The 15,308-nt window shown below is 39.6% G+C and overlaps 3 protein-coding genes across 13 annotated transcripts in view; 2 read left to right on the top strand and 1 right to left on the bottom strand.

Moving 5' to 3' along the window:
• Positions 1-1,350: 1,350 nt before the first annotated feature.
• On the bottom strand, positions 1,351-2,214 carry tmem126a (transmembrane protein 126A). The gene has a single exon (XM_047354061.1). The coding sequence runs from the start codon at positions 2,052-2,054 to the stop codon at positions 1,446-1,448; it is 609 nt and encodes a 202-aa protein (XP_047210017.1). The 5' UTR covers positions 2,055-2,214; the 3' UTR covers positions 1,351-1,445.
• A 1,785-nt stretch (positions 2,215-3,999) lies between these two features.
• On the top strand, positions 4,000-12,113 carry LOC124860633 (dual specificity protein kinase CLK4-like). 2 transcript variants are annotated; one of them, XM_047354090.1, is made up of 13 exons: positions 4,000-4,138; positions 5,198-5,358; positions 7,794-8,034; positions 8,671-8,773; positions 9,082-9,148; positions 9,260-9,376; positions 9,648-9,814; positions 9,901-9,995; positions 10,074-10,203; positions 10,294-10,376; positions 10,458-10,537; positions 11,007-11,097; positions 11,416-12,113. In XM_047354090.1, exons 2-13 carry the CDS (start codon positions 5,198-5,200, stop codon positions 11,626-11,628), a joined length of 1,548 nt encoding a protein of 515 aa, XP_047210046.1. In that variant the 5' UTR covers positions 4,000-4,138; the 3' UTR covers positions 11,629-12,113. The 2 variants fall into 2 exon arrangements, with proteins under 2 accessions (XP_047210046.1, XP_047210047.1); XM_047354091.1 differs by lacking the exons at positions 4,000-4,138; positions 5,198-5,358; positions 8,671-8,773 and having other exon boundaries at positions 7,860-8,034.
• Positions 12,114-12,471: 358 nt separating this feature from the next.
• The window catches only part of LOC124860035 (collagen alpha-1(XXIII) chain-like), a 195,979-nt gene continuing 193,142 nt past the window's right edge, over positions 12,472-15,308 (top strand). For 3 of the 10 annotated variants that reach the window (XM_047352988.1, XM_047352994.1, XM_047352993.1), the window contains exons 1-2: positions 12,473-13,137; positions 13,793-13,862. In XM_047352988.1, the coding sequence (XP_047208944.1) occupies positions 12,829-13,137; positions 13,793-13,862 (379 nt within the window). In that variant the 5' untranslated portion in view covers positions 12,473-12,828. Of the gene's footprint in view, positions 13,138-13,792; positions 13,863-15,308 lie in introns of all 10 variants that reach the window. The other 7 variants (XM_047352996.1, XM_047352989.1, XM_047352991.1 and 4 more) reach the window with 6 other exon arrangements.

The raw sequence follows: 15,308 nt of genomic DNA, 5'->3' as shown, positions 1-15,308 counted from the left end.
TTGGTATTTTTTTACTCTGTTTATTTGTTCAATGCTATATATTTCTGCTTGTGCTTTTTACATTTTCGTTTGCATTTCTGCCTCATTATACAAAGGAGGAGGGCCTGTGTCTTCAGGCTTCAACTGCTGCCTGTTGTCTGGTTAGCTTTAACGTGCATAGCTCGAATCTGCATGGCTTTTCTCCACCAAAAAGCATTTAGCAATGGGGAACTCGGAGCAATTTACCCAAATATGTGGGTAGCCCTGAGATTATCTGCCACTCTACCAGTTACAGTAGCTGCTGCTGAAAGGAGCTTCTCAAAGCTCAAACTCATTAAAACCTACCTGAAAACTACTGTGATGCAAAAACGTCTCCGTGGACATTCCATCATAACTATAAATCACGTAGTCTCAAAACAGCTGTCTTATAATGATAACTTTGCTGCAACAAAAGCAAAACGAGTGAGGCTGTAGATTTGAGGTACCAAGTCAACTTGAGGACTCAAGACTCTCGAAATGTAGACAATGTCCAGAGTCACTCATTTGCCTTAATTGACATTTGTTATCATAATGTTGTCTCCAGGTCATTTTGTTTTTAGGGCCGTCTTTAATGTGGGACATTGCTACAATATGCATATTATTGCATAGAGTTTTTTGACCAATTCTATTTTTTGTTATATTTATATTTTGTTATGTCTGCACTAGGTTCTGTTATATTTTATTTTGTGCAATAATATATGATTTGTATTGGGGTTCATTTTGTGTAAATCTGGCATGTGATTTATTTGTGTTATATTTTGTAGTATTTATTTGTTATTGTTATTGCCTTGATATTTTATTTGTTTGGTATCAAAGTGTGAAATAAGTTGCAGTTGGATTGATATTGAATTGTGCCACTTCATTAAAACTGTTTTCATTTTTGTAATAATTAATTTTTTGATATTTCCTTTGCATCTAACATAGAGATGTACTTATTCATGTGTGCTGTAGAACAATACTACATGATGTATAATATACTGAGGTTTCTCTAATATGCTTAGGTGGGGGTGCAGGGGTTGGTAGGGGGTCACCACGCATAATTTTGTCCAGGGTGCCCAAATGGCTAGGGTATCTTATGGTATATGATACTATATAATAAATATGATATTTTATATAAAAAAACGTTTACAAGTATTTCTCACTTTTAACTTAAGAGCTTTGTGTAAATCCGGTCGTCTGTTTTAAGCATTATCAGAATTTCAGATTAGGGTTCATAGCCTTTTCATGCAACTGAATCCTGGAGTTTGTTTGTTTGTTACAGATGGGTTCATTTCAGTTTTATGAATTGACAAAAAGTAGTGAATACAGACAATGTTGTGATAACAACAAAAATTAGTTCATATTTCGTTTTATTTCTGGGAAACAAACAGAGGTAAATCAGATTTACATCAGTATTAAAGAACGTGGTTATTCTCAGTCCAGTTCTTTCACAGCTGCAGTACTTCATCCTTGCCAAAGGTTATCTGGGCCAGCTTGGTGTAACTTTGGAAGTGTCTGGAGCCCAGGTAGGTGCCGAATAAAGCCTGCAGCAGAAGAACTGCCCTCATCTTATTAAAGACGGGTCTGGAGATGTCCAAACTGTACCGCAGGATGGTGCCCTTCTCTGGCAGCGGAGCCGAGCTGTATCTGGATGCAAGGCCGAAATTCAGGGGTAAAGCCAGCAGGATCGGGTAGAGCCCACCACCGACCACCCCAACCAGCGCGCCTCTGATCAGGGAGCAGGTGGGGCAGTTGAGCTCCCCGGTCAGCAGCGGCTGGGACACCGCTGCGTTGTACAGGGCGGCGGTGGTGAGGAAGGGCAGCACGGCCATCGGCAGGTTGGAGACGAAGCGCGCCGCTCGGACGTTCAGAGCCCTCCGGTACAGGCTGTTGGCGATCAGCCCCGCAAGCCCGGCGTTTCCCCCTAGGTACATGGGTCCGTACATGAAGAGCTTCTGATCAATGTCAGGCAGCTTCTCAAAGTTCTTCATCAACATCTCAGCAATCGCTGCCCTGGAGAACCCAGGTCCGTTCTTCTGCTCGGTGTTTTCAGACATCCTCTCAGTTAAAACCACAACAATGCCGTTCTGATAACAGGAATCGTTTTAGTAACTCAACTATAAAAGTGTTATTTTATAGATATCAGGGTAAAGACTGGGCGCAGACATATTGTTCCCATAATTCCCCGTTCTGGCAACATGGGTTTTCTAACCCTGCGCACAGCCTGCCAGGCTTGTGTTCAGTAGTTTTAAGGTGAACTTAGACCTAGAAAATTATGTTTTCCTATTATGATTAACGCGTGTCGAACTCGGCTGTGGAAAAGAAAATGAGAGATTATTGTGTTTCTTATAAATTATAAGTATTTTTGAAAGCCTATAAATGTATTCTTATGACAACGAATGAATGAATGAATAAAATAATCTCTCATTTTCTTTGTTGCATCTATTTGCTGTGTTTCAGAATGAGACTTTATAAGTTATGAAGACTCCTACTGAAACACAGTAAACAGATGCAAAAAAGCAACTTCGGTTATTAAAACCAAACAAGTGGAAGCAGACGTTTGACGTTATTGCGGATCTACACATGTTCAAATATATACATAAAACCTAAAATATTTGTTTAAATGTATTATAGAAGGTTGAATGCTTTTTGTAGGCACTGTTGTGTCTACATTTGTTACATCTAGTTAATAAATGGAAATAAAATTTAAGAATTTGAAAGTAGTCTTCCTTTTTCATTTTTCCACATTTTTTTGCATCACACCAGGACTGATGATGGAAAAGCAACCCAAAGAATGCTTCCACCAGCACGCTTGATAGTTCGTACAGTATTTTAAGGTTTGAAAGCCTTTGGAGATCCAAACCACTGAGGCCAAAGTTTCAAAGCCATTTGACTTGTCATTGTGGGCAGCTGCAAACATCAAACTTGTAGCAAATGCAACAACAAAATATATGAAACAAAATCAGAAAAGTAATTGAATAAATATTTCTCCTTTTAAATATTTTTAACTTAAATGTTCCACATCATAAAACAAATATCAACAATATTAATTGACCACATTTTATGGATATCTAAGTTTGATTTCAAAGCCACACACACGCCTGACCACTCAAATGGCTAAGAGAGACCAAAAAGTAACATATCATGCCCCATTCTGATGGAAGAACAAACAGAAAAAAATATTGACTGTAATCAAGGGTAACAAGTTAGGGGGGCACAATGCATCAGTAAGATAACACAGTGGACTCTTTAGAATACACTATTGATTGGCTTTTGAATTCCAAGTATCAGGGATTCTCTCTTGGCATGCAAATAATTAATTTACTGGAGGGAGTCCCACTGCGTTAGATGCCCACACCTGACACAGACCATGGTGCCCATCATGCTAAAGTCAGACACAGTGTTTAAAGCATTATGATGACAGATTAGTTGTTATTTGACCATAATATTGTCATGGTATGATTTTCTTTAATCATGCAACCTTATTATAAATCCATTTCTGAGAATTTGGGACTCCAATGAAAACCACGGTGACAGCCGGACAATAGCTGTCCTATTAAAATTTCTCCAAAAGCGCATTGGCCGCAAAAAAAACCAGCGTAACATCTAAAGAACTGCAGGCCTCACTTGCCTCAGTTAAGGTCGGTATTTCAGATTCAACAAGAAGAAAGAAATTGGGGAAAAAAAATGGTTTCCATGGGAGAGTAACAAGATCAAAAACCTCCACTGACCAAAAAAGGTTTTCGGAATGGTCTGGTCAACATCCAGACTTAAAGCTGATTGAAATGCTGTTGCGTGACCTTAGACCCTGTTGGAGATAGGTACCAACCCCCTTTGATTTGTTTGTTCTGCCCGTTTTCGCCTTTACTTTTAATATATTTTTCATGGCGGTCGCTTAGGTCCAAATACCAAGGTTTTACTGACTGGTTCAGAACAGAACATCAACTCCCATAAGACACTGCAGTGGGCGGGTGTCACGTGTCTTGCGTCATGATATATGTGAAAGAACGTTCCATCGGGTTCTACAGAAAGTCGCCATCTTAGAGGACGAGAAGTCGCAGGCGTTTTTGCAGATTTTTTGCTTGTAATCTTCAAACAACCGATAATTACTTTGATTCGAACCTCACAACAATAAATAAAGGTAATTTATTCTCTATACATGGCAGTTAGATGCAACATACTACATACTTACGAGTCAAGTTTTGCATTTTTTGAAATTCGACGCCCCGCCAACATGGCAGATTCTGAGCAGTTGCATAACCGCTCTTTGCGACTATTTAGTTCGTTGGAACTTGCATTGTTTTAAGTTTGCAATTGTTGTACAGCTTAAAGTAAATGTGGTGGTTAATATTTTGGAGGTAGAAAACATTATTTTGGCTTTTTTCTTTTCTTCCTATTGTGCGGTCTGCTGACGTAATGGTACCGCTTCAGCAAAAGGCTGTAGGCCTTCGTTTTTCGGTTGGTCTGTTTTTGAAAAAACGTTCAAAATACACTTTTAATCACTTGATCACAGAGGTGTCGACTTGCTTTTGTCAAAACCTAAGAAGAATACGTTTTTTTTTTTAAACAAAGATGAACCATTATGAGGTATTATAAATGTAATTTGGGAAACACCTCAGTTGAAACCGACCAAGGCCAAGGCCTTCACATTTCGTTGTATCAGTTAAACAAAAGCGCGGTTATAAATGTACATTTTCTAATATTTTTCAGTCTTTTAGGCGTGTGTCAGTGACAGCACATTTTATGAAATCGTGATGTAGGATGTTTTAGTACGAAGATGCATTTGATCGTGTATTTTATTTTTTATTTTTATTTCTAGATTAGTTTCGGCTGTTATTTTGAACTGCCCCTTACCAAAGCGTCAAACGCCACAAACATAGTAGATCTTGCTAGGTTATTAGGTTAGTGTTCTTGCAGTTTAACCTTCACCTTCGTAAGAGCAAAGCTGCTAATCCTTACCGCAGTTGAAGCCACTGTAGCATTTCCGTTATGAAAGATCCGAGAAGGTTGTTGTATAAACTTGTCTGGTGGTATTTACATTTATGCGTTTTATTCTATATTTCTGCATGCCTCCCTCGTTATGCACATGGTTTAGTTTTCATAATGTGTGGGCATAGAATATATTGATACATTTGTAACATAGAAAAGGTGCATGAATCCCAGTTTGTCTGACATGGCAATGTTTTTTATGTGTTCCCAGATGCGCCACTCGAAGCGAATGCGCTCCCCAGGCATCTGGCTTGAAGAGTATGGCTGGGAAGAAAGAATGAATTGTCGCAAACGCCAAAGACGAGATTCACACAGCAGTGAAGGAGAAAATAGATCCAGAAGAACTCTCCATTTCAGCACGACGTATGATGGGTAATAATAAAGTCTTGAATCATGTGGCTAAGCTGCCTCCTAAGTAGGTAGTGAGGTTGTAAAGAGCTCTGCTAAGTATCTGTGTTGGGTGTGAAGCCAGACGTATCTGAAAGTTATATTCTAAATGAAATCAAAGTTATTCTTTGGTGGACTATAGAGTTTTTGTTCAAGTATAAACTGGTTATCATGACAGCATTTAATTCTCTTATTGCAGATGTCGTTTTCAGGTTTTTGTTGGCTCACGGAAAGGACAGTGTAAAATGGTTGTTTTTCGAAGAAACCGTTCATTAGTTGTAATGACTAATGGACAGTAGAACAAATCCTCACAATATTATTCCACAGCAGATCAGTTGTTACTGGCTTGTCGCATGTCAGCATTATCACCTTGAACAATCCGTATTAATGAAGCAATGTGAGCTTAAAATTTCTATTTGTAAAATGGTCGAGTACCACCACATATCACATCCAAGAACAAGCTTAGCAGTGATATAGTTTTTCTTTGCATGTAATCTTAGTCTGAACCCAAGGGGGCAGTATCGACGTTATGAAACTAAATAGAAAAACCTTACAAACCACATATTTGGAGCTGGCCAAATGTTGCTGTATTGCTGACGCATATCAGCAAGTCTTTCCGACTAGTTGTAATTTAAAGTATCACAGGCTGATGGATCCACCTTTTCATCCTAAAAGGCCATGCATTATTTATGAGATTCAACTTTATTGTATAGCAGAGCACCAATAGGGGTCAGTATATACTATTCAGACTGAAAGTAAAAAAAAAATGCCTCTGCTTGTGTTGAAGAGGAAGTCTCATTTGGCCTCAAGCAGTAATAGCAAAGTAGCTTTTTCATGCATGCTTTGTCTAGAGTAAAACAAAACATTTTAAAATACACCCATTTGAGACAATCAAAGTTTTATTTGTATGTACTTGAAAAGTCCTAAAATTACAGCACTCAATACGTAGGGAAAAATCCATTATTGGAATAAAAACATTTTTAATTGTAGCCAAATTATGTTGAAAACTAGTGTGTTCTGCTATTTGTGCATCATAGTTAAATTTAGGACTTTTACTACTGTGAATTATCAACTGTTTAATATGTTAAGACTTAAGATGCTCTCATTATTAAGGTGCTTAAGGCAACTTTTAACTGTGGGGTTCTACTCAGAACATTTAGTCTAACTAGGGTGTTTCTTTTGTTGTGTGTTTTCATTGTAGGACCCGAAGAAAACGTAATCTTGGCTTGTCTTATAGCTATTATACTTTAAAAGCCATGAACTGCACACAATAAACAGTGTGCAAATGAGCAGGTAGATTAGATTTAAAATAACTGCTTGTATTTAGAATAACCATATATGCACACACAATGCAGCGGCGCATGTACTCTATTTAAACTTCAAAACAGAAAATGATCAAAAATCCTGGGGGAGTTGGGTTCACTTTAATCTGTATATCAGAATATAAACACAAAAATTATTACCTTTACCCCAGAAAACTATCAAAGTTCCTGAGAAGGTTGCTGCAGTGGAAACACACTTTTTAGTATTGAAAATGTGCATTTATGCACACTTAATACACTAATTGTGTATATTTATTTATTAACACTTGGTTTTCTGAATAGCAGAATGATTGAGTGGAATCCATTTGCAAAGGAGACCTTTCTGCAGTTTGCATGTGGTAGTGTTAAAAGTCTTTTTGTGCATGGTGGTTCATGCAGTTGCATCAGATGTTTTTAGATCCACTATTTTTAATTCTGTAGAGAGGCAGACTTCTGCTTGGCAGACAACTGATACCAACAGGGTGCTAAGACGCTACGACTTTCTTGGTCTTTTTAAGGTGTGAACATGGCATGCAGGGTTTAGTTTGCTCCAAGTGATTGAAAACACACCTGATAATGTCATGGAATAAGATGAAGTTAGATGTAGCTTTATATAAGAAAAGACTAGATTTGTTTATATTAGCTATTGTGCACATAAACATCGGTTTTATATTCGCAGATATGGGGGTCATGTAAGTGTTTATCTCCTGGAGTACCAAGATAAATCCTAGATTATATTACGCACCATCAACTTTCAATGCTTGGCACTTTAACTCTGCCAATGTGGCCCTCTGTCTAGGTGAATGCTTTTAGAAGAGGTTAGGTATATGAATATATTTGCCCAAACGTGTGGAGTTACATATTGGCTTTAGGGCTCATTGCAATACTATTTCTGCCGTGTTAATCTGTTTCTAAACTGGATGTTGGCACTGGAACCACTTATTGAATTGGATTCAGGCAGATAGAGATAGAGTGTCAGGCAAAAGGCTGACCGTTAGCACCATCATATCCAGTCTTGATTTGAGTGCTCGGTCTGTCAAGCACCTGAGCTGTACATGACTTGACTTGGCTTTTCAATAATTGTTTTTTGTTCATTTCTCACAATTTATCTGAAAATAGGCATTACCTGGAGGCCCGCAGTCTAAACCAGAGGCTGGATTCCCAGGAGAAGTACAGCCATGAACGCAGTGTGGATGTGGCCTGCAACGATGACAGTTGTGAAGACCCCTACAAGGACAAAGATCTTGACTGGCACCACTACAGCAAGTCCTCTGGGCGTAGTGGTCGCAGCAGGCGAAGCAGTCGCAGGCACAAAGATAGGAGACACAGATGCAGTCATTCTCGGCAAAGGTCCTCCTCGGTACGGGAATCTCCTTCTCCCCTCTTCTTCCTTGCTCTGTATCTCCAGATTGAATGGCTCTTTATCATGGGTGTTTAGCCACTGCGAAACACCCATCTCTTTTTTTCTTTGTATCTGTGGTACCCTTCACAGTTTAGCATGATTTTCATAAATGTCAAGTAAAATACTTTGGGGTTCAGGAAGTAAGGGTTTTGTGAGTGTTTAGAAATGGGCAAGAGAAAGTGGACCCAGTATCTTTGACAAGACCCTAGTGGTCAGTCATGGGACATGATTGTAGAGAATTTAAACTGTTTGAAAGATTGCAAAAGAACTTCATGTACAATAAGTTTAATCAATCAAGTTGAAGTGTTTCTGTACTTCTGAGAAAATCTCTCATCTGAAAATCTTGTTGCCATGTTGTTTTTCTTCTGTAACACACACCATGTGGTGGCCGCCGCCCATTTTCTCTGACGGGGCTGAATTTGAATTTGCTGCTCCGCGCATTCGCCTGGTGGTGTTACTGAACGGCCTGAATCTGTCCACTCCTTCACCTCCCCCCTTGGCCTGGTTGAATGAATGACGATGTCGCGTTGTGGTGGCCTGGTGCTGGCTGATGGGTTATTGGTGTGATGGCGGATTGCGGCGGTTCCGGTGCAGAGGAGGAGCCATCGCCACAGGAGCAGGAAAAGATCCAGGAGTGTTGAGGATGATGACGAGGGTCACCTCATCTATCACAGTGGAGACATGCTGAAAGCGAGATGTATAGAATATACACTTTTTTTTTTTTCTACTGTCGTTCACACTTTTGTCTCTCTTTCTCTGGTTGTCAGGATATTTTCCAACTTTAGTTTAAAGACAGACATATTTGGCCCAGTAGCGTTAAATTAAAATTGATCAGTTTAATTTATCTTCTGGTTATCTTGTCAGTTAACATTTTAAGCAACAAGCTGTTTGCCAGATTTCAGAAGATATTGTGTAGCTAGAAAGAAATGTAATATGATGAAAGGCTGTGACTGTTTTCACTTTTTCAGTGCTGTTCGTCTAATTTCTCTTCTGTATTTCCCGTAGATGAGATTGTGTGTACTCTGGGAGAGGGTGCCTTTGGGAAGGTCGTCGAGTGCATTGATCAGGAAAAGTAAGCTGTGAAGCCTTATTAAGAATGTTGTTTTCCTCCAACTTTTTTATTCCTAGAGTTAGATGTTTTTTTTTTTACAATTCTAACCAAAAAATGTTTAATGTGTTTCAGTGATGGGGCTCGAGTGGCCCTGAAGATCATTAAAAATATTGACCGCTACAGAGATGCAGCTTTGTCTGAAGTAGAGGTGCTTAAACACCTGAGCAATCTCGACGCTGACCGAAGATAGTAAGTTAACTCGTTATAGTAGAGATGGACCAATCAGACTTTAATGTCTGCAGTTTCTTCCTAAGGACTAAATGAAACACAAGAATTGATATTAGTAGCAGTTTTGAATCCAACAGAAAATAGGGAATTTGATTACCTCCATTTTGCTCAGTAAATATCTCAGTATTAATGTGAGAATCGGCCAACTACTATCCACTACAATTGATTGTTGCATCTCTGCATTACAGAATTGGAAAATTAAGAAATTGTTTACTTGGTCTTTTTCTTAAAGTTCTTGTGTCCGTATGCTGGACTGGTTCGATTATCACGGTCACATTTGTATCGCTTTTGAGTTGCTTGGCCTCAGCACATACGATTTCCTGAAGGAGAACAATTTCCAGCCTTTTCCTGTTAAACAAATCAGACATATGGCCTACCAGATCATTCGAGGTGTGAAATGTAAGTAACATTCAGTGTTTTTGCATAAAACATTTCTTATAAAACGGCTACATGTGTTAAGTTTTGGGGGTTTTTTTGTCTTGCAGTTCTGCACAAGAACAAGCTGACTCACACAGACCTGAAGCCTGAAAATATTCTGTTAATAGATTCAGACTATGAAATGGAATACAACCGCGAAAAGGTAAATTAATAACGGTTATGTAAGCTAATAATGTACAACTTAAACGTCTAGCGGATAATTAAGCTTATTTCTTCTCAGAGACGCGATGAACGAACACTCAAGAACCCTGATGTGAAAATTGTAGACTTTGGTAATGCCACCTATGATCATGAGCACCACACCTCTGTAGTTTCAACTCGTCACTATCGTGCTCCGGAGGTTATTTTAGGTACGTGTTTTATTATTATTATGACAAGGTACAAAAGGTTTAGATGAAGCCTAGCCTGGTTCCTCACTAGGTTTGCTGTGTGTCTTTCAGACCTGGGCTGGGACCATTCCTGTGATGTCTGGAGTATTGGCTGTATACTCATTGAGTATTATCTTGGAACGACCCTCTTCCAGGTAGTATGCTGTAGAGAGTAGAAATAAACATTGTGTAATCATTACAGTACTTGATAGTGTTTACTTTGTTTTCCCATTTAGACACATGACAGTAAAGAGCATCTTGCTATGATGGAGAGAGTCCTGGGCCCCATCCCTACAAACCTGCTGGAGAAAACAAAGTAAGCATTTATTTATAGTTCCAGCAATAAATATTTGGATTTTGCATTAACAATTTTGATTGACAATACTTCAGATTTTTGCCGCCCACTGGGCTAATAATACATCTGAAATGATATCAACAATCTTGACTTTTAAAATGTTCAGCACAGCGGTACATAATTACTGACCAAAGGCCCCTAAAATATTATTAGTATTATTAGTAACAGGCTACTTTTATATTCACCTATGATGCATGGATCTTAATGATCAAAATAAAATGGCTACACGAGACATAAAAATGTCTTTCTGAATGAATTGCCTCACCTGATGAGTGGGTGGGATTTTCAGCATTGCTTAAAACTTTGGTTAATATAAGAGGATTAAGTGTACTTTAGAATTAAACCTTTTTCTTTGACTTTTTCTCAAGGAATGGAAGTGGTATAGATAAAGCAATGGGATGTTTACATTTGTCTCGTGTATATTTTATAGGAAACGGCGATATGTTCACCGAAACAGGTTGGACTGGGATGTTCACAGCTCTGCTGGCAGATATGTCAGGAAACACTGCAAACCGCTCAAGGTACGGTATTTAGTGTGAAAATTGCTTTATTTCAAAAATCAAATGTAAAAGAAAAGCAACAACATGCTTTCATTTAGGCAGAAGTTCAGCATTCCTGAATGAATATCCGCAGGTCAGGAATAGCAGCACATGATGGTTGCTGCAAAGTTTTATGTCAACGTTTTTGTGGGGTTTGTTTTTAGAACTTCCTAGAGTTATTTATTTGATCATTTTCTTATGGTATTTACAAAGGATTGAAAATATACAACTTTAGGTGTTTTTTAAGTTTTTGTTGTAGCCTTGGTATGTAATCACTTTTAATTCTCCTCTCCCCAACAGCATTACATTGTATCCAGAAGTGAAGACCACCAGCTGCTTTTTGACCTGATAGAGAATATGATGGAGTACGACCCAGCAAAGCGCCTCAGTCTGGAGCAGGCCCTTCGACATCCCTTCTTCAACTGCTACTACAAGAACACCAGTAGCCGGAAGAGCAGCAGCAGAGGCAGCAGCACCAGAAGCTCCAGCAGAAGCAGCGGTGGCAGCAAATGAGACTGACCCTCTGAATATTTAGACCTGTCTGTTACCATGACATGTATGATGGTGCAATCAGCCTCTATGTCCGACTCTCCGGGGGAGATGTACTCTTGACTGTATCAGTCACTTCCCTGCTTTGCTTAGATCTGTCCAATAAACTGCCTTGTAATCTCATTTATTAAGTTATCATTACTTCTCTTGTTTTGATGTCAATCTCTGCAACTGATGTTTTATATTGTAATTTAAATTGTACCATATACAGTCATACTGGTGGAGCCTTTTTAAATTATAAGATCTTTTTATGTTCTTTCTGTGCATATTTACTTGATAATGGGTAAACAAAATGGTCTTGATTAACAGTGCTTTCTTTAGGATTGTGGATGTACCGAACTGAAAAAATGTAGCTGGCAAAAAACTTGTACATAGTTTCCCTTTTTCCATTGACTGGTTCTGTATTTTTTGCGTTATACCTCAATAAACGACCAGAGGAGATAACCGTATATAACCTGTGTACGTCTTTTCATTATATGCAGTACCGCCAGTAGTCCACATGATGGCAGCGTGGAGCCTTTTTTTAAAAGCTGAACTAAAGCTAATTATCAGTGAATCTCTTGACTCCATCAAGGAAAGGACTGATTTTGTTCAAATGTGCGGAAGTGACACATTTATTAAAGTTGCAGCGTTTGGGATATTTAAGCTTATTTTTTTAAGTGAAGGGATATCAATATTTCAATGAAACTGGTTTATTCTAAAGTAAGTGTAGGGATGCGGTAGGAAATAAGATTCCAGAGGGACGGCGCATAATGAGCTGGGCGCCTTAAGTGGTTCCCGTCACCTCTCCGGGTCATTCTCACACCCAGCTGTCAGTCTGCAGCTTCCCCCACGTGGTCAGGCAGGGCGGCGTAACCACGCCACTTAAACGCGCAACTTTTAGAAAGGAAAACATCTGATCCAATCGTATCCCTGCAGAAACTCCGGCGTGAGTCTTCTCTGGTTGGTCTCCAGACTACTCCCATCTATCCGTGGTTCAAACCCTGCGCGCTCTGCCGCTGCCTCTTACTCCGGGACTAATTTAGGACTGCGCCTTGAAGCTTGAGCCCACTGTGTTAGAAGCGCTTTTTACTTCACCGAACTTTATTATAAACTTGTTGACGGGACTTTATCCACAAAAGAAGGATTTTCAGCTCTTTCTGGTCACCGATAGGAGTTCTGAAGATGGATCGCAGCATGGAGACAACCAACAGCAGGTCTAACGGAGAAGACAAGGCTGTGTGTCAGTGTGCCACCAAGTCCGGGGTCCAGCGGTGGCCGCCGGGCTTTCCCATCGCTCTCTGCCTGCTCATGTCTCTGAGCTCTATCACCGTGTGTGTTCTGATGAGCTTCAGGACCCACCAGCTGGAGAACCGGCTGCACATGGAGATGGACAAGGCGTCCATCCTCCAGGCTCCGCAGAAGTCTTTCAAAAACGAGGATGAGGCCCTTATTTCAGAGCTCAGCGCCCCAGTGAGAATGCTGGTGGAGGAGGTACATGGACAAAATCGATTGTTCTTCATGCATTAATGTGTGTTTGTGATTATCTGCTCGCCTGTGATTTATTTTTGCGCCATAAGGGATTGAAGGGGTACCGCTCGGGGCACCTCCAGTTATAGATGCACCAATCAATCAGCCATATATGGGAATATAGGTCGATTTTATCTTGTTCGGCTCTGATGATCAACAGGTCAAATACATAAAACAATTTCCCCACTGTCGAAAAAAATCATCAAAACTAACTACTCCTACCTTTTTTTTTTTTTTTTTTTTTTGGTTTATAAACACATCAACCAACATCAAGTACTTTGAGCTTTTTGAGTTCAATAAAGGACAAAGGCTAGGGACATTATGCTCCGCTGCATAAATAGGTGCGATCCTGTATTTCCATCATTTTGTGATTAATTTAAAACTGCTACTTTTATCAAAACACTTGCAGCCCATTTTTCCCCTTTTATGCCTAAAGAAAACCGCCAGAAATTGGTATGACCAGGAAAAGCCTGATTGATGCATGTGTACAGTTATAATAGACATCAACCTATGTCCTCTGCATTGGCAATAGATCAGAGCGGTTTGCAATCTGATAACCCACCAATTTCTTACTCATTTTCCCCTTACACACTGGAATTTTCTCTTTGTGTGTTTGCAGAAAGTGGCAGCTCTGATGCCAAAATTGCGGACTGCTAGGGATGTTGGCCAAGAGTGCTCCTGTCCTCCAGGTACCTGTATCTGTTTTTGCTTTCTTTTTCTAGCCACCATTTCTGAAAACATATAAAATACACTCAAATTTAGCAATCATTCTCTCCCTAAGCATAATTTTAAAGTGCGTGAAACCAGTTTATCTCCTCTTGAATTGGAAGATTTGTGCAGTCTGAAATGTTTGTCTTTGAAGAGGGCCATACTATGTCTCAGAACATTACTGGCATTTGGCACGTCCAGCCTCATCCATCCAGACCTGTGTCAGTTGGAGGGGGGGGGCAGACGTTCACGTTCAATAGACGGGCCAGTTGTGTGCCATGCCCGACTCTGCTGGGCTTGTGGTGCTTATTACAGGAGTTTGTGATAGATCCCCTGGTGGAGAACGGTGTGTGTTCCCACACAGTTCCCTGTAATGCCTGTGGTTTTCAGAAAGATACTATCTCTCCTGTTTGGGGTTAAGTTGCTGGTTCGGTGTGATGTACGAGCTGAGAGGTGCCCACACATACTGGTGAGGCCCAGGCTCCTGTTTGAGTGACCTGCTGTGCATTTGATAGTTTACATATTTTACTTGACCTATGGAACGGGAAGCTGTATTGGCCAAAATCCTTTGGCTTGTAGCAACAGGCTTTGTGCGTGTGTGTGCTTTATTGAAGCTGACATTCAGACAGTCCAGTTATTCATTTATTTACTTTTTGGATGCTTTTTCTGAAGGTTTTACAGATTTTATTGAAGTAATAAAATGTAGACATGCAACTACAGGTACAATCGAATGGTTATTTCCAAACGTATAAACTAAAAGCCGCATTTGCTGTTTCTTTTTGTTGTAGTCAAGCTCCTTGAACCCTGTTCTACATTTTGTGCTTTTACAAAAACACACTTCTTTATATTTGTATGAGATCTAACGTGGTGGACCAACAACGTGGTGCATAATTGTTGTGAAGGGGAAGGTATAATGTGATTTTCAAATTTTTAAATCCTTAAAATGTCCCCAAAGCATGATGCTGCCACTGCCATATTTCACCGGAAGGATGTTGGGTTCAGGGTGATATCCTGTATTAGGTTTTCCTCCACACGCTGTGTAACCACATATAACTTTGAACACTACTTTTCGACAGCTTACTTTCCACAACGTCTTCTTGCTGTTTTCCATTACATCCAGACCTGTAAAGTGTGCGGCGCACTTTTTTAGATTTAATTTGTAAATTGTTAAATGCACTACTTTGTGTAGGTCTGGAACATAAATGCACTGCAGTTTGTGGTTGCCAGGTCACAAAAGGTCAAAATGCTGGGGTTTTTACTTAGAAATTTTATCAGCATTGATCTGAAATGTTTTCTGATTAGGTTGAGTCAATTTTGCCCCATTAGTTCAAAGGAAGTTACTATTTAACACCAATCTATATGCCAGATAGTGTTTTTATATTTCCTTGAACTGTTGAGGAATCAAACGATTTTCCATTGAAGTCCAG

This window comes from Girardinichthys multiradiatus, chromosome 23, assembly GCF_021462225.1.
Source record: "Girardinichthys multiradiatus isolate DD_20200921_A chromosome 23, DD_fGirMul_XY1, whole genome shotgun sequence".
NCBI classification, from domain to species: domain Eukaryota; kingdom Metazoa; phylum Chordata; class Actinopteri; order Cyprinodontiformes; family Goodeidae; genus Girardinichthys; species Girardinichthys multiradiatus.
The sequence above is the reverse complement of the archived record's forward strand: the minus strand, read 5'-3'. Positions and strand labels throughout refer to the sequence as shown.

Bases quoted from the DNA above. Each gene is read 5' to 3' on its own strand.
- tmem126a (XM_047354061.1), bottom strand. From the start codon at position 2,054: ATGTCTGAAAACACCGAGCAGAAGAACGGACCTGGGTTCTCCAGGGCA.
- LOC124860633 (XM_047354090.1), top strand. From the start codon at position 5,198: ATGCGCCACTCGAAGCGAATGCGCTCCCCAGGCATCTGGCTTGAAGAG. The intron at 8,035-8,670 runs GTACGGGAATCT...GTTCCGGTGCAG, and splicing joins CTCGGCAAAGGTCCTCCTCG to AGGAGGAGCCATCGCCACAG. The intron at 9,149-9,259 runs GTAAGCTGTGAA...AATGTGTTTCAG, and splicing joins GAGTGCATTGATCAGGAAAA to TGATGGGGCTCGAGTGGCCC.